The sequence below is a fragment of the Sardina pilchardus genome, chromosome 6 (assembly GCF_963854185.1).
Source record: "Sardina pilchardus chromosome 6, fSarPil1.1, whole genome shotgun sequence".
Taxonomy (NCBI): Eukaryota; Metazoa; Chordata; class Actinopteri; order Clupeiformes; family Clupeidae; genus Sardina; species Sardina pilchardus.
The window spans coordinates 14,316,436-14,337,748 of record NC_084999.1 but is presented as its reverse complement, the minus strand read 5'-3'; the positions used below and the strand labels follow the sequence as shown (position 1 = coordinate 14,337,748).

At 46.3% G+C, this 21,313-nt stretch overlaps 7 protein-coding genes across 7 annotated transcripts; all 7 read left to right on the top strand.

Annotated features, from left to right (window-relative positions):
* Positions 1 to 2,300: 2,300 nt before the first annotated feature.
* LOC134082350 (ubiquitin thioesterase otulin-like) lies at positions 2,301 to 3,482 on the top strand. Its single transcript, XM_062538004.1, has 4 exons — positions 2,301 to 2,363; positions 2,471 to 2,602; positions 2,771 to 3,040; positions 3,175 to 3,482. The coding sequence occupies exons 1-4, from the start codon at positions 2,301 to 2,303 to the stop codon at positions 3,391 to 3,393; spliced, it is 684 nt and encodes a 227-aa protein (XP_062393988.1). The 3' UTR covers positions 3,394 to 3,482.
* Positions 3,483 to 5,393: 1,911 nt separating this feature from the next.
* LOC134082349 (uncharacterized) lies at positions 5,394 to 7,066 on the top strand. The gene is made up of 3 exons (XM_062538003.1): positions 5,394 to 6,043; positions 6,131 to 6,529; positions 6,985 to 7,066. The coding sequence occupies exons 1-3, from the start codon at positions 5,394 to 5,396 to the stop codon at positions 7,064 to 7,066; spliced, it is 1,131 nt and encodes a 376-aa protein (XP_062393987.1).
* Positions 7,067 to 7,492: 426 nt separating this feature from the next.
* On the top strand, positions 7,493 to 8,748 carry LOC134082348 (ubiquitin thioesterase otulin-like). The gene is made up of 4 exons (XM_062538002.1): positions 7,493 to 7,525; positions 7,737 to 7,868; positions 8,037 to 8,306; positions 8,441 to 8,748. Exons 1-4 carry the CDS (start codon positions 7,493 to 7,495, stop codon positions 8,657 to 8,659), a joined length of 654 nt encoding a protein of 217 aa, XP_062393986.1. The 3' UTR covers positions 8,660 to 8,748.
* A 1,911-nt stretch (positions 8,749 to 10,659) lies between these two features.
* Positions 10,660 to 12,332, top strand: LOC134082347 (uncharacterized). The gene is made up of 3 exons (XM_062538001.1): positions 10,660 to 11,309; positions 11,397 to 11,795; positions 12,251 to 12,332. The coding sequence occupies exons 1-3, from the start codon at positions 10,660 to 10,662 to the stop codon at positions 12,330 to 12,332; spliced, it is 1,131 nt and encodes a 376-aa protein (XP_062393985.1).
* A 426-nt stretch (positions 12,333 to 12,758) lies between these two features.
* On the top strand, positions 12,759 to 14,014 carry LOC134082343 (ubiquitin thioesterase otulin-like). The gene is made up of 4 exons (XM_062537993.1): positions 12,759 to 12,791; positions 13,003 to 13,134; positions 13,303 to 13,572; positions 13,707 to 14,014. The coding sequence occupies exons 1-4, from the start codon at positions 12,759 to 12,761 to the stop codon at positions 13,923 to 13,925; spliced, it is 654 nt and encodes a 217-aa protein (XP_062393977.1). The 3' UTR covers positions 13,926 to 14,014.
* A 1,908-nt stretch (positions 14,015 to 15,922) lies between these two features.
* On the top strand, positions 15,923 to 17,595 carry LOC134082342 (uncharacterized). Its single transcript, XM_062537992.1, has 3 exons — positions 15,923 to 16,572; positions 16,660 to 17,058; positions 17,514 to 17,595. The coding sequence occupies exons 1-3, from the start codon at positions 15,923 to 15,925 to the stop codon at positions 17,593 to 17,595; spliced, it is 1,131 nt and encodes a 376-aa protein (XP_062393976.1).
* A 426-nt stretch (positions 17,596 to 18,021) lies between these two features.
* Positions 18,022 to 19,290, top strand: LOC134082340 (ubiquitin thioesterase otulin-like). Its single transcript, XM_062537990.1, has 4 exons — positions 18,022 to 18,054; positions 18,266 to 18,397; positions 18,568 to 18,837; positions 18,972 to 19,290. Exons 1-4 carry the CDS (start codon positions 18,022 to 18,024, stop codon positions 19,188 to 19,190), a joined length of 654 nt encoding a protein of 217 aa, XP_062393974.1. The 3' UTR covers positions 19,191 to 19,290.
* Positions 19,291 to 21,313: the final 2,023 nt, after the last annotated feature.

The following is a 21,313-nucleotide window of genomic DNA, read 5'->3' as shown; positions in this document are numbered from 1 at the left end:
CAGATTTTTTTTTTATTGATTGATTTAATTAATTATTTTATTAACACAGATCCACATTGTGGATGCCATAAGGGCGTCACCCCCTGCCTGAGCACCTGAGCTGAGCCCCCAGCTAGGTCCCAGGACAATGGGAAACACAGTTAGCTGCTGCTTCCGTGCCAATCCTGGCGACCGCCAGGAGGAGGAGCAGCGGCGGCTGCAAGATGAGGGCATCAAGCGAAAAGTGGCACCAGGTAAGGCAGCAGATTCTGTGGGAGACAGCATTCTCCCACATCAAAAAGAGGTAGCTGCAGGACTGGTGTCAGAGGGTTTGGCCGATACCGCCAAGAGTGTGGCCTCTGAATATGCTGATGAGGTGACTGAACTCAGAGAGCCTCCTGCATCAGCAGTTGTCACCAATCTGCACGTGAATGCACCTGCTGCTGTGGACAACAGCATGCAAGAGGTGGCTGCAGGGCTGGTGTCGCAAGAGTTGGCAGAGGCCACTGAGCTTGTGAATGCACCTGCTGCTGTGGACAACAGCATGCAAGAGGTGGCTGCAGGGCTGGTGTCGCAAGTGTTGGCAGAGGCCACTGAGCTTGTGGCAGTATTTAATGCCACCCTTCCAGTGGACCATCTATTTGGGGAGGCTTCCTCGAAGATGGTAAATACCAGTCTGACTGAGAGTGTGCAAGCTCTCAAGGACGTTAACCTTAGAGAGGAGCGCTGCGATGGTGACAACAGGGACAGCGCCCTCCCCTGTGTTCCAGCTGAAAAAGCTGCACGGCCTGAGATTAGGTAAGCGGCACCTGTTGACTGCTGATGACACCAATAGATGGTATCAAAACACAAGTGGAATTTTGAAAAAGGTCTTTAATTCCACAGATCATCCCAAGAGGACCCTGCCACCATTACACCGGCTGCAAAGCCGGAGGACCGGCTGGTTCAGAATCCCTCGGCTGAGGGGGTGGTGAGTATTGCTCCAAAGGGGCTTCCTCAGGTAAGTAGTGACATTGATGCCCATCTGGACAGGTGTGGACATCAGCCACTGTTTGAGTCATCCAAAGCCCTGGATGGGGAACGGGATGCGTCTCTGCACGGCAGTGAGGATGAGCGGCTGCTCACCTCCGCCATGCTTGGCACGGGTTTGCCCGTCATGAATGCTAAGCTTGCTGAGGCTATCTCGCTGCACAGGAGTGATAGTGGTCACTCGTTCAGCATGGAGGGACAGCATCGCCACAGTGGCCTTCACCTCAAATCTGTGCCCACTGATGCTTCTGCAAGGTGAGTCCGGCAAAGTTTGATCGCCTCAGTTCCATAACAGAAATTCTGTTGCATATAATACATTGGTTGTTTTTTTAATGCATTTCATTCCTTAATCTCAACATTCATTTGTTGTCTATTTATGTATAGAGGCTCTGCTGCAGCCTCTACCGCCCGAGACATGGTGTTTGGCCCGAGCACCAAGTCTAAGAGTGTACCCCTTCCAAAGTTGCTCGCTGAACTTGCGGCACTTCAGAGGGTTGTTGTGAGCTCAAATAGCTCCGCTCACAGAGGGCTGGCTGGGAATCTCCAGGATGAGAGACCTGGAAGTGCTGGCAGGTGGAGCCCGGTGTCAGATGGGAGTGAGGCCTGGCTTACTTGGTATGTCAGTTGCATAACCATTTACCATAGCAAATGAATGAGATGGTGTTGGATCAAGACATTTAACCTAGAGCATCCAACCTCTCTCCCTGCAGTGACGAAGACCTCTACTACAGCGAGGACGAGATTGAGGAGGAGCTGGCGAGGCAAAGTCCCATGGAGATGCCTGGTGATTAACTCTAAATGATTGCTGTATTCTTTCATGGCATGCACACTGTACGTGTAAAAGTCTCCTTATACTGCTTTCAATCCGGTTCCAGAACAGGACCGATGCAGCTTTGGGCCGCCCGTTGCCATTTTAACTCACTGCGAGAAGGAATGGAAAGGGCAGACCACCGAAAGCATGGTCATTAGAAAAGTATGTTGTACATATTGTATGTGTATTTTCTCTCTTCACAAGTTGAAGCCTGCCACTAATCTTTTTTCATTCTATCCCTCTGTGCGCACTTTCCTCCAGGGCTACGCTGAGCTCTCCCGGGACTTTGGATTCTTCCGCCGGGGAAGGGAAGACAACTACTGTGCCCTGCGAGCCTCCCTGTACCAAACGCTGGTGAGCTCTGCCCAGCTTCCCGACTGGCTGCAGCGGGAGAGTTTCTTATTGGTATGCCCATCTTCTCTACCCTTGGGATTACTACAGTAGCTGACTGAACCTACTAGATAACAAAGTCTTATTCAGAATGGCCTGTCTTCCGTCCGATACAGAATGGCTTGTCTCCAAAGAAACGAAAGAAATAAAAAATGTGATTCACTGTTAAACACATGAATTTGTTTCTATTACAGTGGAGCAATATTTGATCGGGCCCTTTCACACATCAAACATTTCACTTGAATTTTCCCATTTTCCTAGATCCCTGAAAAGCTTCAGTCTCGCTACGGTCTGATTGAAGGCTGGTCGTTTCCCGACGTGTGCAAGCAGACGAGCGGGATCAAAGACGACGTGGCTCTTTTGAAACACCACCTGAGCCTTCTCCAGAAATGGGTACAGCTCTCATTTGCACATTATTACAGTGGTTGGATATTGCGTTACCTGAAGTAATATGTTAAACTTTGTTGACATTTCATTTGTCCATATCAGTCATTATTGCAATGCACACATTGGGGCAACTGAGATTCTTGCGTGTGCATTGACGTTTGCGTATCTGTACAGTGGCGTGCGGCAGCAGCCTCTCCTGGGCTCGAGGGACGCAGACGTTTGTGCGATCAGCTCTTCCAGGGCGGAGAGGACGAGTTTGGTGTCATGGAGGCGCTCAAGCTCCTGATGCTAACCTGCGCCGTGGAATTGCACGACATCATGCAGAGGGGCAGAGACGTGCCAATCTTCTGCTGGCTGCTGTTCTCCCGCTACACCTCCTCGTGCCCGCGCACGTTCCTGGCCAACCACCTGAGCCGGGTTGGCTTCAGTGGAGGCATGGGGCAGGTGAGAAGGCTCAGGGAGACTTTTGATGTGCTTGTTGTTGTCGCTGACCCATTGACTGCCAAATAAGAAGGTGTATCAAAGTCTGTTGTGGTAGCCTACTACTAATGGCTGTTGTACTCATTTCTGTGTTATAGGTGGAGATGTGTCTCCTGGGTTACACACTGCACCACACCATCAAGGTGTACCGCCTCTACATGGCCAATATGAAGGAATTCATTGTCACTCATTACCCAGACAATCACATTCAGGACTGGCCCTCTGTCTGCCTGGTAACCGAGGATGGCCGCCATTATGACGTGGCTGTTGGCGACCCCGTCTGTCTTCGGGAGGACTTTTCTGGTGGACCTCACTGATTGGCCAACCAGCAATTTTGTTGCAGTTTGATTGTTGACCCAAGTGACCAAGGTCCAATCATGGCCAATTCAGGATTCACTATTTTACACCACCCGTGTTAATTCGACACATTATTAAAATACATTTTCTCAGCATCATATTAACGGCTGTGTTGTGGTTTCTCGGTCTGGAAGATTTCCTTTGGAAGGTTTAGACATCTTATCTTTTAAGAGATAAGGCAATAAGATGAAGCAATCAGACTGCTTTGGATTTGAATCCATATGAATGACACTGACTTTTCTAAAATTAACCAGCTTTGTCACAGTGATGGTTATGGTTGTTTAGTGATGTCAAAGGAACATGTTTAGCTACTCTGAAGCCCACCGTGAGAACTCACATGTTTAGCTACGACCAAGCAACCTGTGGAATACTGAGAAACTTTCATTTTGTCAACAACACTATAAGACAAGATTTCTGAACTGAAACAACACACAAAGTTGCTCATAGCAAAATCAGAACAAAAAATGTCCAATTGATTATAAACTGTGATACTGGCTATAAGGCATCTGTTAGAGCAATATCTGCATCTGTCCAAGTCCCTTTGGAAGAATACACGTGTGAGGCAATTGAATAGAATAATTATACTTTATTGATTTGATAAAATGGTACAGTAACTGTCAAAGTGAAATGTATTGTGTGCACATACAGAGAGCCACATACTCATTAGATCCTCGGTCATTAAATAGCAACATCTCCATCTGGATGCTGGAGGTGGAACCACTGGCATGTTTGATAGAGAACTCCGAAGTCCATCTTCAAAGAAAGCTACCAACTTTGCCTGCAAAGCGGTGTTAAATAGGCTAATGCTGGGAGATGGGAAGTGGTTCCTTTGGAGAGACAGGGTTTCCAGCAGCCTATTGAAGAGATGCTGAATGAAGTCAATGCTTGTGATAATACCCTCATTAGATGAACGAATAAACAAATAAATTATTAATAATAATAATAATAATAATAATAGGCTAATAATAATATCAATAAAAATACCCTGCTAATTCCCACAAGTAAAAAAATATGCTACACATGCCAAATGAGCACATTAGAATATGTGGCGTACTGTAATTGCGCCGCGCTTCCGAAGTGCTAGCCTTGTGTGATAGATTTGACGGCCGTTTTTGTCGAGTAATTCGTTATAGTACACCTTGATTATCGATATGCAGCAGTGAACACATGTACATGAAGTAGTTATTGATGACAGAAGACAGACATTCAAGACAATCTGAGAAATAGGCCACTTCTAATGGCGCAGATTGGACATGCTTCTCGCGTACAGGTTTGACCTCACGTCATAGATCGGTAGCCTTTATGACGTCGGTACTCGTAAAGATTTTGGGATATTATGCATCCGAGCATTACCATTTACTCTGAAACCCAGTAGGCTGCAAGCGTCTAACACTGCTCGGCCTCTAGTCGTTGGAAAAATCAACTACTGAAATTTACCGGTGACATCCTGAATAAGTAAGTTATAAACGTAGGTCTTACATTGTATTCGTTCGTATGAATCGAGCATAACTTGTTTCTATTGTTTTGACCAGCCTGTAACTGCACAAAAAGGGAGACCTGGTGTATAGCCACGCAAATTTAACTAACGAAGATACTCTCTGTAGGCCTACAACTCATCCGTTCTGTCATTCTAAAATTCGGTCAAAAATACTTTGCATAATGTCAGGGTAAATGTGCTATGTGCTTACAGGCCTATAATGCGCAACTGACATTTTCTTTCTTTTGACTTGTTAACAGTTAGCACTTCTTCATTCACAACACTGGATATTGTCGTTTGTTTTCAGTCAATTCTTGGAGGGAAAGAGTTGAGAGTTAAAATTCAGATTATGAACTCAGATTTTTTTTTTATTGATTTATTTAATTAATTATTTTATTAACACAGATCCACATTGTGGATGCCATAAGGGCGTCACCCCCTGCCTGAGCACCTGAGCTGAGCCCCCAGCTAGGTCCCAGGACAATGGGAAACACAGTTAGCTGCTGCTTCCGTGCCAATCCTGGCGACCGCCAGGAGGAGGAGCAGCGGCGGCTGCAAGATGAGGGCATCAAGCGAAAAGTGGCACCAGGTAAGGCAGCAGATTCTGTGGGAGACAGCATTCTCCCACATCAAAAAGAGGTAGCTGCAGGACTGGTGTCAGAGGGTTTGGCCGATACCGCCAAGAGTGTGGCCTCTGAATATGCTGATGAGGTGACTGAACTCAGAGAGCCTCCTGCATCAGCAGTTGTCACCAATCTGCACGTGAATGCACCTGCTGCTGTGGACAACAGCATGCAAGAGGTGGCTGCAGGGCTGGTGTCGCAAGAGTTGGCAGAGGCCACTGAGCTTGTGAATGCACCTGCTGCTGTGGACAACAGCATGCAAGAGGTGGCTGCAGGGCTGGTGTCGCAAGTGTTGGCAGAGGCCACTGAGCTTGTGGCAGTATTTAATGCCACCCTTCCAGTGGACCATCTATTTGGGGAGGCTTCCTCGAAGATGGTAAATACCAGTCTGACTGAGAGTGTGCAAGCTCTCAAGGACGTTAACCTTAGAGAGGAGCGCTGCGATGGTGACAACAGGGACAGCGCCCTCCCCTGTGTTCCAGCTGAAAAAGCTGCACGGCCTGAGATTAGGTAAGCGGCACCTGTTGACTGCTGATGACACCAATAGATGGTATCAAAACACAAGTGGAATTTTGAAAAAGGTCTTTAATTCCACAGATCATCCCAAGAGGACCCTGCCACCATTACACCGGCTGCAAAGCCGGAGGACCGGCTGGTTCAGAATCCCTCGGCTGAGGGGGTGGTGAGTATTGCTCCAAAGGGGCTTCCTCAGGTAAGTAGTGACATTGATGCCCATCTGGACAGGTGTGGACATCAGCCACTGTTTGAGTCATCCAAAGCCCTGGATGGGGAACGGGATGCGTCTCTGCACGGCAGTGAGGATGAGCGGCTGCTCACCTCCGCCATGCTTGGCACGGGTTTGCCCGTCATGAATGCTAAGCTTGCTGAGGCTATCTCGCTGCACAGGAGTGATAGTGGTCACTCGTTCAGCATGGAGGGACAGCATCGCCACAGTGGCCTTCACCTCAAATCTGTGCCCACTGATGCTTCTGCAAGGTGAGTCCGGCAAAGTTTGATCGCCTCAGTTCCATAACAGAAATTCTGTTGCATATAATACATTGGTTGTTTTTTTAATGCATTTCATTCCTTAATCTCAACATTCATTTGTTGTCTATTTATGTATAGAGGCTCTGCTGCAGCCTCTACCGCCCGAGACATGGTGTTTGGCCCGAGCACCAAGTCTAAGAGTGTACCCCTTCCAAAGTTGCTCGCTGAACTTGCGGCACTTCAGAGGGTTGTTGTGAGCTCAAATAGCTCCGCTCACAGAGGGCTGGCTGGGAATCTCCAGGATGAGAGACCTGGAAGTGCTGGCAGGTGGAGCCCGGTGTCAGATGGGAGTGAGGCCTGGCTTACTTGGTATGTCAGTTGCATAACCATTTACCATAGCAAATGAATGAGATGGTGTTGGATCAAGACATTTAACCTAGAGCATCCAACCTCTCTCCCTGCAGTGACGAAGACCTCTACTACAGCGAGGACGAGATTGAGGAGGAGCTGGCGAGGCAAAGTCCCATGGAGATGCCTGGTGATTAACTCTAAATGATTGCTGTATTCTTTCATGGCATGCACACTGTACGTGTAAAAGTCTCCTTATACTGCTTTCAATCCGGTTCCAGAACAGGACCGATGCAGCTTTGGGCCGCCCGTTGCCATTTTAACTCACTGCGAGAAGGAATGGAAAGGGCAGACCACCGAAAGCATGGTCATTAGAAAAGTATGTTGTACATATTGTATGTGTATTTTCTCTCTTCACAAGTTGAAGCCTGCCACTAATCTTTTTTCATTCTATCCCTCTGTGCGCACTTTCCTCCAGGGCTACGCTGAGCTCTCCCGGGACTTTGGATTCTTCCGCCGGGGAAGGGAAGACAACTACTGTGCCCTGCGAGCCTCCCTGTACCAAACGCTGGTGAGCTCTGCCCAGCTTCCCGACTGGCTGCAGCGGGAGAGTTTCTTATTGGTATGCCCATCTTCTCTACCCTTGGGATTACTACAGTAGCTGACTGAACCTACTAGATAACAAAGTCTTATTCAGAATGGCCTGTCTTCCGTCCGATACAGAATGGCTTGTCTCCAAAGAAACGAAAGAAATAAAAAATGTGATTCACTGTTAAACACATGAATTTGTTTCTATTACAGTGGAGCAATATTTGATCGGGCCCTTTCACACATCAAACATTTCACTTGAATTTTCCCATTTTCCTAGATCCCTGAAAAGCTTCAGTCTCGCTACGGTCTGATTGAAGGCTGGTCGTTTCCCGACGTGTGCAAGCAGACGAGCGGGATCAAAGACGACGTGGCTCTTTTGAAACACCACCTGAGCCTTCTCCAGAAATGGGTACAGCTCTCATTTGCACATTATTACAGTGGTTGGATATTGCGTTACCTGAAGTAATATGTTAAACTTTGTTGACATTTCATTTGTCCATATCAGTCATTATTGCAATGCACACATTGGGGCAACTGAGATTCTTGCGTGTGCATTGACGTTTGCGTATCTGTACAGTGGCGTGCGGCAGCAGCCTCTCCTGGGCTCGAGGGACGCAGACGTTTGTGCGATCAGCTCTTCCAGGGCGGAGAGGACGAGTTTGGTGTCATGGAGGCGCTCAAGCTCCTGATGCTAACCTGCGCCGTGGAATTGCACGACATCATGCAGAGGGGCAGAGACGTGCCAATCTTCTGCTGGCTGCTGTTCTCCCGCTACACCTCCTCGTGCCCGCGCACGTTCCTGGCCAACCACCTGAGCCGGGTTGGCTTCAGTGGAGGCATGGGGCAGGTGAGAAGGCTCAGGGAGACTTTTGATGTGCTTGTTGTTGTCGCTGACCCATTGACTGCCAAATAAGAAGGTGTATCAAAGTCTGTTGTGGTAGCCTACTACTAATGGCTGTTGTACTCATTTCTGTGTTATAGGTGGAGATGTGTCTCCTGGGTTACACACTGCACCACACCATCAAGGTGTACCGCCTCTACATGGCCAATATGAAGGAATTCATTGTCACTCATTACCCAGACAATCACATTCAGGACTGGCCCTCTGTCTGCCTGGTAACCGAGGATGGCCGCCATTATGACGTGGCTGTTGGCGACCCCGTCTGTCTTCGGGAGGACTTTTCTGGTGGACCTCACTGATTGGCCAACCAGCAATTTTGTTGCAGTTTGATTGTTGACCCAAGTGACCAAGGTCCAATCATGGCCAATTCAGGATTCACTATTTTACACCACCCGTGTTAATTCGACACATTATTAAAATACATTTTCTCAGCATCATATTAACGGCTGTGTTGTGGTTTCTCGGTCTGGAAGATTTCCTTTGGAAGGTTTAGACATCTTATCTTTTAAGAGATAAGGCAATAAGATGAAGCAATCAGACTGCTTTGGATTTGAATCCATATGAATGACACTGACTTTTCTAAAATTAACCAGCTTTGTCACAGTGATGGTTATGGTTGTTTAGTGATGTCAAAGGAACATGTTTAGCTACTCTGAAGCCCACCGTGAGAACTCACATGTTTAGCTACGACCAAGCAACCTGTGGAATACTGAGAAACTTTCATTTTGTCAACAACACTATAAGACAAGATTTCTGAACTGAAACAACACACAAAGTTGCTCATAGCAAAATCAGAACAAAAAATGTCCAATTGATTATAAACTGTGATACTGGCTATAAGGCATCTGTTAGAGCAATATCTGCATCTGTCCAAGTCCCTTTGGAAGAATACACGTGTGAGGCAATTGAATAGAATAATTATACTTTATTGATTTGATAAAATGGTACAGTAACTGTCAAAGTGAAATGTATTGTGTGCACATACAGAGAGCCACATACTCATTAGATCCTCGGTCATTAAATAGCAACATCTCCATCTGGATGCTGGAGGTGGAACCACTGGCATGTTTGATAGAGAACTCCGAAGTCCATCTTCAAAGAAAGCTACCAACTTTGCCTGCAAAGCGGTGTTAAATAGGCTAATGCTGGGAGATGGGAAGTGGTTCCTTTGGAGAGACAGGGTTTCCAGCAGCCTATTGAAGAGATGCTGAATGAAGTCAATGCTTGTGATAATACCCTCATTAGATGAACGAATAAACAAATAAATTATTAATAATAATAATAATAATAATAATAGGCTAATAATAATATCAATAAAAATACCCTGCTAATTCCCACAAGTAAAAAAATATGCTACACATGCCAAATGAGCACATTAGAATATGTGGCGTACTGTAATTGCGCCGCGCTTCCGAAGTGCTAGCCTTGTGTGATAGATTTGACGGCCGTTTTTGTCGAGTAATTCGTTATAGTACACCTTGATTATCGATATGCAGCAGTGAACACATGTACATGAAGTAGTTATTGATGACAGAAGACAGACATTCAAGACAATCTGAGAAATAGGCCACTTCTAATGGCGCAGATTGGACATGCTTCTCGCGTACAGGTTTGACCTCACGTCATAGATCGGTAGCCTTTATGACGTCGGTACTCGTAAAGATTTTGGGATATTATGCATCCGAGCATTACCATTTACTCTGAAACCCAGTAGGCTGCAAGCGTCTAACACTGCTCGGCCTCTAGTCGTTGGAAAAATCAACTACTGAAATTTACCGGTGACATCCTGAATAAGTAAGTTATAAACGTAGGTCTTACATTGTATTCGTTCGTATGAATCGAGCATAACTTGTTTCTATTGTTTTGACCAGCCTGTAACTGCACAAAAAGGGAGACCTGGTGTATAGCCACGCAAATTTAACTAACGAAGATACTCTCTGTAGGCCTACAACTCATCCGTTCTGTCATTCTAAAATTCGGTCAAAAATACTTTGCATAATGTCAGGGTAAATGTGCTATGTGCTTACAGGCCTATAATGCGCAACTGACATTTTCTTTCTTTTGACTTGTTAACAGTTAGCACTTCTTCATTCACAACACTGGATATTGTCGTTTGTTTTCAGTCAATTCTTGGAGGGAAAGAGTTGAGAGTTAAAATTCAGATTATGAACTCAGATTTTTTTTTTATTGATTTATTTAATTAATTATTTTATTAACACAGATCCACATTGTGGATGCCATAAGGGCGTCACCCCCTGCCTGAGCACCTGAGCTGAGCCCCCAGCTAGGTCCCAGGACAATGGGAAACACAGTTAGCTGCTGCTTCCGTGCCAATCCTGGCGACCGCCAGGAGGAGGAGCAGCGGCGGCTGCAAGATGAGGGCATCAAGCGAAAAGTGGCACCAGGTAAGGCAGCAGATTCTGTGGGAGACAGCATTCTCCCACATCAAAAAGAGGTAGCTGCAGGACTGGTGTCAGAGGGTTTGGCCGATACCGCCAAGAGTGTGGCCTCTGAATATGCTGATGAGGTGACTGAACTCAGAGAGCCTCCTGCATCAGCAGTTGTCACCAATCTGCACGTGAATGCACCTGCTGCTGTGGACAACAGCATGCAAGAGGTGGCTGCAGGGCTGGTGTCGCAAGAGTTGGCAGAGGCCACTGAGCTTGTGAATGCACCTGCTGCTGTGGACAACAGCATGCAAGAGGTGGCTGCAGGGCTGGTGTCGCAAGTGTTGGCAGAGGCCACTGAGCTTGTGGCAGTATTTAATGCCACCCTTCCAGTGGACCATCTATTTGGGGAGGCTTCCTCGAAGATGGTAAATACCAGTCTGACTGAGAGTGTGCAAGCTCTCAAGGACGTTAACCTTAGAGAGGAGCGCTGCGATGGTGACAACAGGGACAGCGCCCTCCCCTGTGTTCCAGCTGAAAAAGCTGCACGGCCTGAGATTAGGTAAGCGGCACCTGTTGACTGCTGATGACACCAATAGATGGTATCAAAACACAAGTGGAATTTTGAAAAAGGTCTTTAATTCCACAGATCATCCCAAGAGGACCCTGCCACCATTACACCGGCTGCAAAGCCGGAGGACCGGCTGGTTCAGAATCCCTCGGCTGAGGGGGTGGTGAGTATTGCTCCAAAGGGGCTTCCTCAGGTAAGTAGTGACATTGATGCCCATCTGGACAGGTGTGGACATCAGCCACTGTTTGAGTCATCCAAAGCCCTGGATGGGGAACGGGATGCGTCTCTGCACGGCAGTGAGGATGAGCGGCTGCTCACCTCCGCCATGCTTGGCACGGGTTTGCCCGTCATGAATGCTAAGCTTGCTGAGGCTATCTCGCTGCACAGGAGTGATAGTGGTCACTCGTTCAGCATGGAGGGACAGCATCGCCACAGTGGCCTTCACCTCAAATCTGTGCCCACTGATGCTTCTGCAAGGTGAGTCCGGCAAAGTTTGATCGCCTCAGTTCCATAACAGAAATTCTGTTGCATATAATACATTGGTTGTTTTTTTAATGCATTTCATTCCTTAATCTCAACATTCATTTGTTGTCTATTTATGTATAGAGGCTCTGCTGCAGCCTCTACCGCCCGAGACATGGTGTTTGGCCCGAGCACCAAGTCTAAGAGTGTACCCCTTCCAAAGTTGCTCGCTGAACTTGCGGCACTTCAGAGGGTTGTTGTGAGCTCAAATAGCTCCGCTCACAGAGGGCTGGCTGGGAATCTCCAGGATGAGAGACCTGGAAGTGCTGGCAGGTGGAGCCCGGTGTCAGATGGGAGTGAGGCCTGGCTTACTTGGTATGTCAGTTGCATAACCATTTACCATAGCAAATGAATGAGATGGTGTTGGATCAAGACATTTAACCTAGAGCATCCAACCTCTCTCCCTGCAGTGACGAAGACCTCTACTACAGCGAGGACGAGATTGAGGAGGAGCTGGCGAGGCAAAGTCCCATGGAGATGCCTGGTGATTAACTCTAAATGATTGCTGTATTCTTTCATGGCATGCACACTGTACGTGTAAAAGTCTCCTTATACTGCTTTCAATCCGGTTCCAGAACAGGACCGATGCAGCTTTGGGCCGCCCGTTGCCATTTTAACTCACTGCGAGAAGGAATGGAAAGGGCAGACCACCGAAAGCATGGTCATTAGAAAAGTATGTTGTACATATTGTATGTGTATTTTCTCTCTTCACAAGTTGAAGCCTGCCACTAATCTTTTTTCATTCTATCCCTCTGTGCGCACTTTCCTCCAGGGCTACGCTGAGCTCTCCCGGGACTTTGGATTCTTCCGCCGGGGAAGGGAAGACAACTACTGTGCCCTGCGAGCCTCCCTGTACCAAACGCTGGTGAGCTCTGCCCAGCTTCCCGACTGGCTGCAGCGGGAGAGTTTCTTATTGGTATGCCCATCTTCTCTACCCTTGGGATTACTACAGTAGCTGACTGAACCTACTAGATAACAAAGTCTTATTCAGAATGGCCTGTCTTCCGTCCGATACAGAATGGCTTGTCTCCAAAGAAACGAAAGAAATAAAAAATGTGATTCACTGTTAAACACATGAATTTGTTTCTATTACAGTGGAGCAATATTTGATCGGGCCCTTTCACACATCAAACATTTCACTTGAATTTTCCCATTTTCCTAGATCCCTGAAAAGCTTCAGTCTCGCTACGGTCTGATTGAAGGCTGGTCGTTTCCCGACGTGTGCAAGCAGACGAGCGGGATCAAAGACGACGTGGCTCTTTTGAAACACCACCTGAGCCTTCTCCAGAAATGGGTACAGCTCTCATTTGCACATTATTACAGTGGTTGGATATTGCGTTACCTGAAGTAATATGTTAAACTTTGTTGACATTTCATTTGTCCATATCAGTCATTATTGCAATGCACACATTGGGGCAACTGAGATTCTTGCGTGTGCATTGACGTTTGCGTATCTGTACAGTGGCGTGCGGCAGCAGCCTCTCCTGGGCTCGAGGGACGCAGACGTTTGTGCGATCAGCTCTTCCAGGGCGGAGAGGACGAGTTTGGTGTCATGGAGGCGCTCAAGCTCCTGATGCTAACCTGCGCCGTGGAATTGCACGACATCATGCAGAGGGGCAGAGACGTGCCAATCTTCTGCTGGCTGCTGTTCTCCCGCTACACCTCCTCGTGCCCGCGCACGTTCCTGGCCAACCACCTGAGCCGGGTTGGCTTCAGTGGAGGCATGGGGCAGGTGAGAAGGCTCAGGGAGACTTTTGATGTGCTTGTTGTTGTCGCTGACCCATTGACTGCCAAATAAGAAGGTGTATCAAAGTCTGTTGTGGTAGCCTACTACTAATGGCTGTTGTACTCATTTCTGTGTTATAGGTGGAGATGTGTCTCCTGGGTTACACACTGCACCACACCATCAAGGTGTACCGCCTCTACATGGCCAATATGAAGGAATTCATTGTCACTCATTACCCAGACAATCACATTCAGGACTGGCCCTCTGTCTGCCTGGTAACCGAGGATGGCCGCCATTATGACGTGGCTGTTGGCGACCCCGTCTGTCTTCGGGAGGACTTTTCTGGTGGACCTCACTGATTGGCCAACCAGCAATTTTGTTGCAGTTTGATTGTTGACCCAAGTGACCAAGGTCCAATCATGGCCAATTCAGGATTCACTATTTTACACCACCCGTGTTAATTCGACACATTATTAAAATACATTTTCTCAGCATCATATTAACGGCTGTGTTGTGGTTTCTCGGTCTGGAAGATTTCCTTTGGAAGGTTTAGACATCTTATCTTTTAAGAGATAAGGCAATAAGATGAAGCAATCAGACTGCTTTGGATTTGAATCCATATGAATGACACTGACTTTTCTAAAATTAACCAGCTTTGTCACAGTGATGGTTATGGTTGTTTAGTGATGTCAAAGGAACATGTTTAGCTACTCTGAAGCCCACCGTGAGAACTCACATGTTTAGCTACGACCAAGCAACCTGTGGAATACTGAGAAACTTTCATTTTGTCAACAACACTATAAGACAAGATTTCTGAACTGAAACAACACACAAAGTTGCTCATAGCAAAATCAGAACAAAAAATGTCCAATTGATTATAAACTGTGATACTGGCTATAAGGCATCTGTTAGAGCAATATCTGCATCTGTCCAAGTCCCTTTGGAAGAATACACGTGTGAGGCAATTGAATAGAATAATTATACTTTATTGATTTGATAAAATGGTACAGTAACTGTCAAAGTGAAATGTATTGTGTGCACATACAGAGAGCCACATACTCATTAGATCCTCGGTCATTAAATAGCAACATCTCCATCTGGATGCTGGAGGTGGAACCACTGGCATGTTTGATAGAGAACTCCGAAGTCCATCTTCAAAGAAAGCTACCAACTTTGCCTGCAAAGCGGTGTTAAATAGGCTAATGCTGGGAGATGGGAAGTGGTTCCTTTGGAGAGACAGGGTTTCCAGCAGCCTATTGAAGAGATGCTGAATGAAGTCAATGCTTGTGATAATACCCTCATTAGATGAACGAATAAACAAATAAATTAATAATAATAATAATAATAATAATAGGCTAATAATAATATCAATAAAAATACCCTGCTAATTCCCACAAGTAAAAAAATATGCTACACATGCCAAATGAGCACATTAGAATATGTGGCGTACTGTAATTGCGCCGCGCTTCCGAAGTGCTAGCCTTGTGTGATAGATTTGACGGCCGTTTTTGTCGAGTAATTCGTTATAGTACACCTTGATTATCGATATGCAGCAGTGAACACATGTACATGAAGTAGTTATTGATGACAGAAGACAGACATTCAAGACAATCTGAGAAATAGGCCACTTCTAATGGCGCAGATTGGACATGCTTCTCGCGTACAGGTTTGACCTCACGTCATAGATCGGTAGCCTTTATGACGTCGGTACTCGTAAAGATTTTGGGATATTATGCATCCGAGCATTACCATTTACTCTGAAACCCAGTAGGCTGCAAGCGTCTAACACTGCTCGGCCTCTAGTCGTTGGAAAAATCAACTACTGAAATTTACCGGTGACATCCTGAATAAGTAAGTTATAAACGTAGGTCTTACATTGTATTCGTTCGTATGAATCGAGCATAACTTGTTTCTATTGTTTTGACCAGCCTGTAACTGCACAAAAAGGGAGACCTGGTGTATAGCCACGCAAATTTAACTAACGAAGATACTCTCTGTAGGCCTACAACTCATCCGTTCTGTCATTCTAAAATTCGGTCAAAAATACTTTGCATAATGTCAGGGTAAATGTGCTATGTGCTTACAGGCCTATAATGCGCAACTGACATTTTCTTTCTTTTGACTTGTTAACAGTTAGCACTTCTTCATTCACAACACTGGATATTGTCGTTTGTTTTCAGTCAATTCTTGGAGGGAAAGAGTTGAGAGTTAAAATTCAGATTATGAACTCAGATTTTTTTTTTATTGATTTATTTAATTAATTATTTTATTAACACAGATCCACATTGTGGATGCCATAAGGGCGTCACCCCCTGCCTGAGCACCTGAGCTGAGCCCCCAGCCAGGTCCCAGGACAATGGGAAACACAGTTAGCTGCTGCTTCCGTGCCAATCCTGGCGACCGCCAGGAGGAGGAGCAGCGGCGGCTGCAAGATGAGGGCATCAAGCGAAAAGTGGCACCAGGTAAGGCAGCAGATTCTGTGGGAGACAGCATTCTCCCACATCAAAAAGAGGTAGCTGCAGGACTGGTGTCAGAGGGTTTGGCAGATACCGCCAAGAGTGTGGCCTCTGAATATGCTGATGAGGTGACTGAACTCAGAGAGCCTCCTGCATCAGCAGTTGTCACCAATCTGCACGTGAATGCACCTGCTGCTGTGGACAACAGCATGCAAGAGGTGGCTGCAGGGCTGGTGTCGCAAGAGTTGGCAGAGGCCACTGAGCTTGTGAATGCACCTGCTGCTGTGGACAACAGCATGCAAGAGGTGGCTGCAGGGCTGGTGTCGCAAGTGTTGGCAGAGGCCACTGAGCTTGTGGCAGTATTTAATGCCACCCTTCCAGTGGACCATCTATTTGGGGAGGCTTCCTCGAAGATGGTAAATACCAGTCTGACTGAGAGTGTGCAAGCTCTCAAGGACGTTAACCTTAGAGAGGAGCGCTGCGATGGTGACAACAGGGACAGCGCCCTCCCCTGTGTTCCAGCTGAAAAAGCTGCACGGCCTGAGATTAGGTAAGCGGCACCTGTTGACTGCTGATGACACCAATAGATGGTATCAAAACACAAGTGGAATTTTGAAAAAGGTCTTTAATTCCACAGATCATCCCAAGAGGACCCTGCCACCATTACACCGGCTGCAAAGCCGGAGGACCGGCTGGTTCAGAATCCCTCGGCTGAGGGGGTGGTGAGTATTGCTCCAAAGGGGCTTCCTCAGGTAAGTAGTGACATTGATGCCCATCTGGACAGGTGTGGACATCAGCCACTGTTTGAGTCATCCAAAGCCCTGGATGGGGAACGGGATGCGTCTCTGCACGGCAGTGAGGATGAGCGGCTGCTCACCTCCGCCATGCTTGGCACGGGTTTGCCCGTCATGAATGCTAAGCTTGCTGAGGCTATCTCGCTGCACAGGAGTGATAGTGGTCACTCGTTCAGCATGGAGGGACAGCATCGCCACAGTGGCCTTCACCTCAAATCTGTGCCCACTGATGCTTCTGCAAGGTGAGTCCGGCAAAGTTTGATCGCCTCAGTTCCATAACAGAACTTCTGTTGCATATAATACATTGGTTGTTTTTTTAATGCATTTCATTCCTTAATCTCAACATTCATTTGTTGTCTATTTATGTATAGAGGCTCTGCTGCAGCCTCTACCGCCCGAGACATGGTGTTTGGCCCGAGCACCAAGTCTAAGAGTGTACCCCTTCCAAAGTTGCTCGCTGAACTTGCGGCACTTCAGAGGGTTGTTGTGAGCTCAAATAGCTCCGCTCACAGAGGGCTGGCTGGGAATCTCCAGGATGAGAGACCTGGAAGTGCTGGCAGGTGGAGCCCGGTGTCAGATGGGAGTGAGGCCTGGCTTACTTGGTATGTCAGTTGCATAACCATTTACCATAGCAAATGAATGAGATGGTGTTGGATCAAGACATTTAACCTAGAGCATCCAACCTCTCTCCCTGCAGTGACGAAGACCTCTACTACAGCGAGGACGAGATTGAGGAGGAGCTGGCGAGGCAAAGTCCCATGGAGATGCCTGGTGATTAACTCTAAATGATTGCTGTATTCTTTCATGGCATGCACACTGTACGTGTAAAAGTCTCCTTATACTGCTTTCAATCCGGTTCCAGAACAGGACCGATGCAGCTTTGGGCCGCCCGTTGCCATTTTAACTCACTGCGAGAAGGAATGGAAAGGGCAGACCACCGAAAGCATGGTCATTAGAAAAGTATGTTGTACATATTGTATGTGTATTTTCTCTCTTCACAAGTTGAAGCCTGCCACTAATCTTTTTTCATTCTATCCCTCTGTGCGCACTTTCCTCCAGGGCTACGCTGAGCTCTCCCGGGACTTTGGATTCTTCCGCCGGGGAAGGGAAGACAACTACTGTGCCCTGCGAGCCTCCCTGTACCAAACGCTGGTGAGCTCTGCCCAGCTTCCCGACTGGCTGCAGCGGGAGAGTTTCTTATTGGTATGCCCATCTTCTCTACCCTTGGGATTACTACAGTAGCTGACTGAACCTACTAGATAACAAAGTCTTATTCAGAATGGCCTGTCTTCCGTCCGATACAGAATGGCTTGTCTCCAAAGAAACGAAAGAAATAAAAAATGTGATTCACTGTTAAACACATGAATTTGTTTCTATTACAGTGGAGCAATATTTGATCGGGCCCTTTCACACATCAAACATTTCACTTGAATTTTCCCATTTTCCTAGATCCCTGAAAAGCTTCAGTCTCGCTACGGTCTGATTGAAGGCTGGTCGTTTCCCGACGTGTGCAAGCAGACGAGCGGGATCAAAGACGACGTGGATCTTTTGAAACACCACCTGAGCCTTCTCCAGAAATGGGTACAGCTCTCATTTGCACGTTATTACAGTGGTTGGATATTGCGTTATACCTGAAGTAATATGTTAAACTTTGTTGACATTTCATTTGTCCATATCAGTCATTATTGCAATGCACACATTGGGGCAACTGAGATTCTTGCGTGTGCATTGACGTTTGCGTATCTGTACAGTGGCGTGCGGCAGCAGCCTCTCCTGGGCTCGAGGGACGCAGACGTTTGTGCGATCAGCTCTTCCAGGGCGGAGAGGACGAGTTTGGTGTCATGGAGGCGCTCAAGCTCCTGATGCTAACCTGCGCCGTGGAATTGCACGACATCATGCAGAGGGGCAGAGACGTGCCAATCTTCTGCTGGCTGCTGTTCTCCCGCTACACCTCCTCGTGCCCGCGCACGTTCCTGGCCAACCACCTGAGCCGGGTTGGCTTCAGTGGAGGCATGGGGCAGGTGAGAAGGCTCAGGGAGACTTTTGATGTGCTTGTTGTTGTCGCTGACCCATTGACTGCCAAATAAGAAGGTGTATCAAAGTCTGTTGTGGTAGCCTACTACTAATGGCTGTTATACTCATTTCTGTGTTATAGGTGGAGATGTGTCTTCTGGGTTACACACTGCACCACACCATCAAGGTGTACCGCCTCTACATGGCCAATATGAAGGAATTCATTGTCACTCATTACCCGGACAATCACATTCAGGACTGGCCCTCTGTCTGCCTGGTAACCGAGGATGGCCGCCATTATGACGTGGCTGTTGGCGACCCCGTCTGTCTTCGGGAGGACTTTTCTGGTGGACCTCACTGATTGGCCAACCAGCAATTTTGTTGCAGTTTGATTGTTGACCCAAGTGACCAAGGTCCAATCATGGCCAATTCAGGATTCACTATTTTACACCACCCGTGTTAATTCGACACATTATTAAAATACATTTTCTCAGCATCATATTAACGGCTGTGTTGTGGTTTCTCGGTCTGGAAGATTTCCTTTGGAAGGTTTAGACATCTTATCTTTTAAGAGATAAGGCAATAAGATGAAGCAATCAGACTGCTTTGGATTTGAATCCATATGAATGACACTGACTTTTCTCAAATTAACCAGCTTTGTCACAGTGATGGTTATGGTTATTTAGTGATGTCAAAGGAACATGTTTAGCTACTCTGAAGCCCACCGTGAGAACCCACATGTTTAGCTACTACCAAGCAACCTGTGGAATACTGAGAAACTTACATTTTGTCAACAACATTATAAGACAAGATTTCTGAACTGAAACAACACACAAAGTTTCTCATAGCAAAATCAGAACAAAACATTTCAAATTGATTATAAACTTTGATAGTGGCTATAAAGCATCTGTTAGAGCAATATCTGTATCTGTCCAAGTCCCTTTGGAAGAATACACGTGTGAGGCAATTGAATAGAATAATTATACTTTATTGATTTGATAAAATGGTACAGTAACTGTCAAAGTGAAATGTATTGTGTGCACATACAGAGAGCCACATACTCATGAGATCCTCGGTCATTAAATAGCAACATCTCCATCTGGATGCTGGAGGTGGAACCACTGGCATGTTTGATAGAGACCTCCGAAGTTCATCTATAAAGAAAGCTACAAGCTTTGCCTGTAAAGCGGATTTAAATAGGCTAATGATGGGAGATCGGAAGTGTGGAGAGACAGGGTTTCCAGCAGCCTATTGAGGAGATGCTGAATGAAGTCAATGATCATGATAATACCCTCATTAGATTAACGAGTAAATAGCTAAATTAGTATTAATAGTAATAATAAAAATGATAATAATAATAATAAGACCCTGCAAATTCCCACAAGTAAAACAAATATGCTAGAAGCGGCCGTTTTTATCAAGAAATTCGTTATAGCATTGGCGGTTTACAGATTGGTGGGCCAGTGCCCCTGTAAAATTGCTTTTGGCCCCTGTTATTGCCCCTGCACCGATCAGCCAACAATTAAATTACGCAAATTCTGTCTAGACGGACACTCTAAATTGTGTTTCCAGAGACATTAGCCCTGTCTTGCCAAGCTGCATAACTTTGTACGTGTGTGCACACGGCACACAGACAATTAGTACACCACTAGATGTCACTCAGCCACCATCAGTGCTTGTAAATCTCCATTTCAGGAAAGGGTTGGCTGCTTAGGCTGTGACTTTACTGCTTGCCCACACAGGTTCATTTATATATTTATTTTATTATTTATTTATTTATTTATTTATGGGTTGTTTTCACACCCAAAACTCCTAAACCCTTAACTTTCATTTGGGGTGGATCTGAACTCAAGATTACTAGCCTGGCTACCACCTGCTGAAATACTTAATTGACTTCTTTACGAGGTATGTGGAAAGGAGAAAGACTGTTTTCATCTGCCTATTTTTATCCAGCACGAAGATGGAAAGAAAACTGACAGACCAACCGATGTAAAAATCAGTAAGCTGTTGATAAATGTAAGATCGTCTCTACTCTACAAAGGCTCTCTCTCTACAGTTCAGATTGCTTAAGGTCTACTGAAGTTCCTCAGTCCATGATCAAGATGATACCAGACGTGTGATTCAGAGGTTTTGCGCAATGTTGAAGTTTCTGCCTCTGTCACCTTGTCTTGACCTGATTGTCTGCTTTTCTGCAAAATTTACACCAATAATCTGGTGATATAGTGATAGTGATATAGTTACTTTATATGACCCATAGGATTTGCTGTTTTTAAGGCTGATTATGTTTTGGGGTTGATCAGCTTTTCTCAAGGTTCACTGGAGTTTCTGAAAAACTCTTTTCTCTCTATACAGTATGATCACAATAACATCAGAATTGTGTGCGTCGGTCAGAGGTGTTGTGCAATGTTGACCTTCCTGCCTCTGTCACGTTTGTCATGTATTCAGCCTCGACCTCATCGTTTGCTTGCACGCAACGGTAACTTC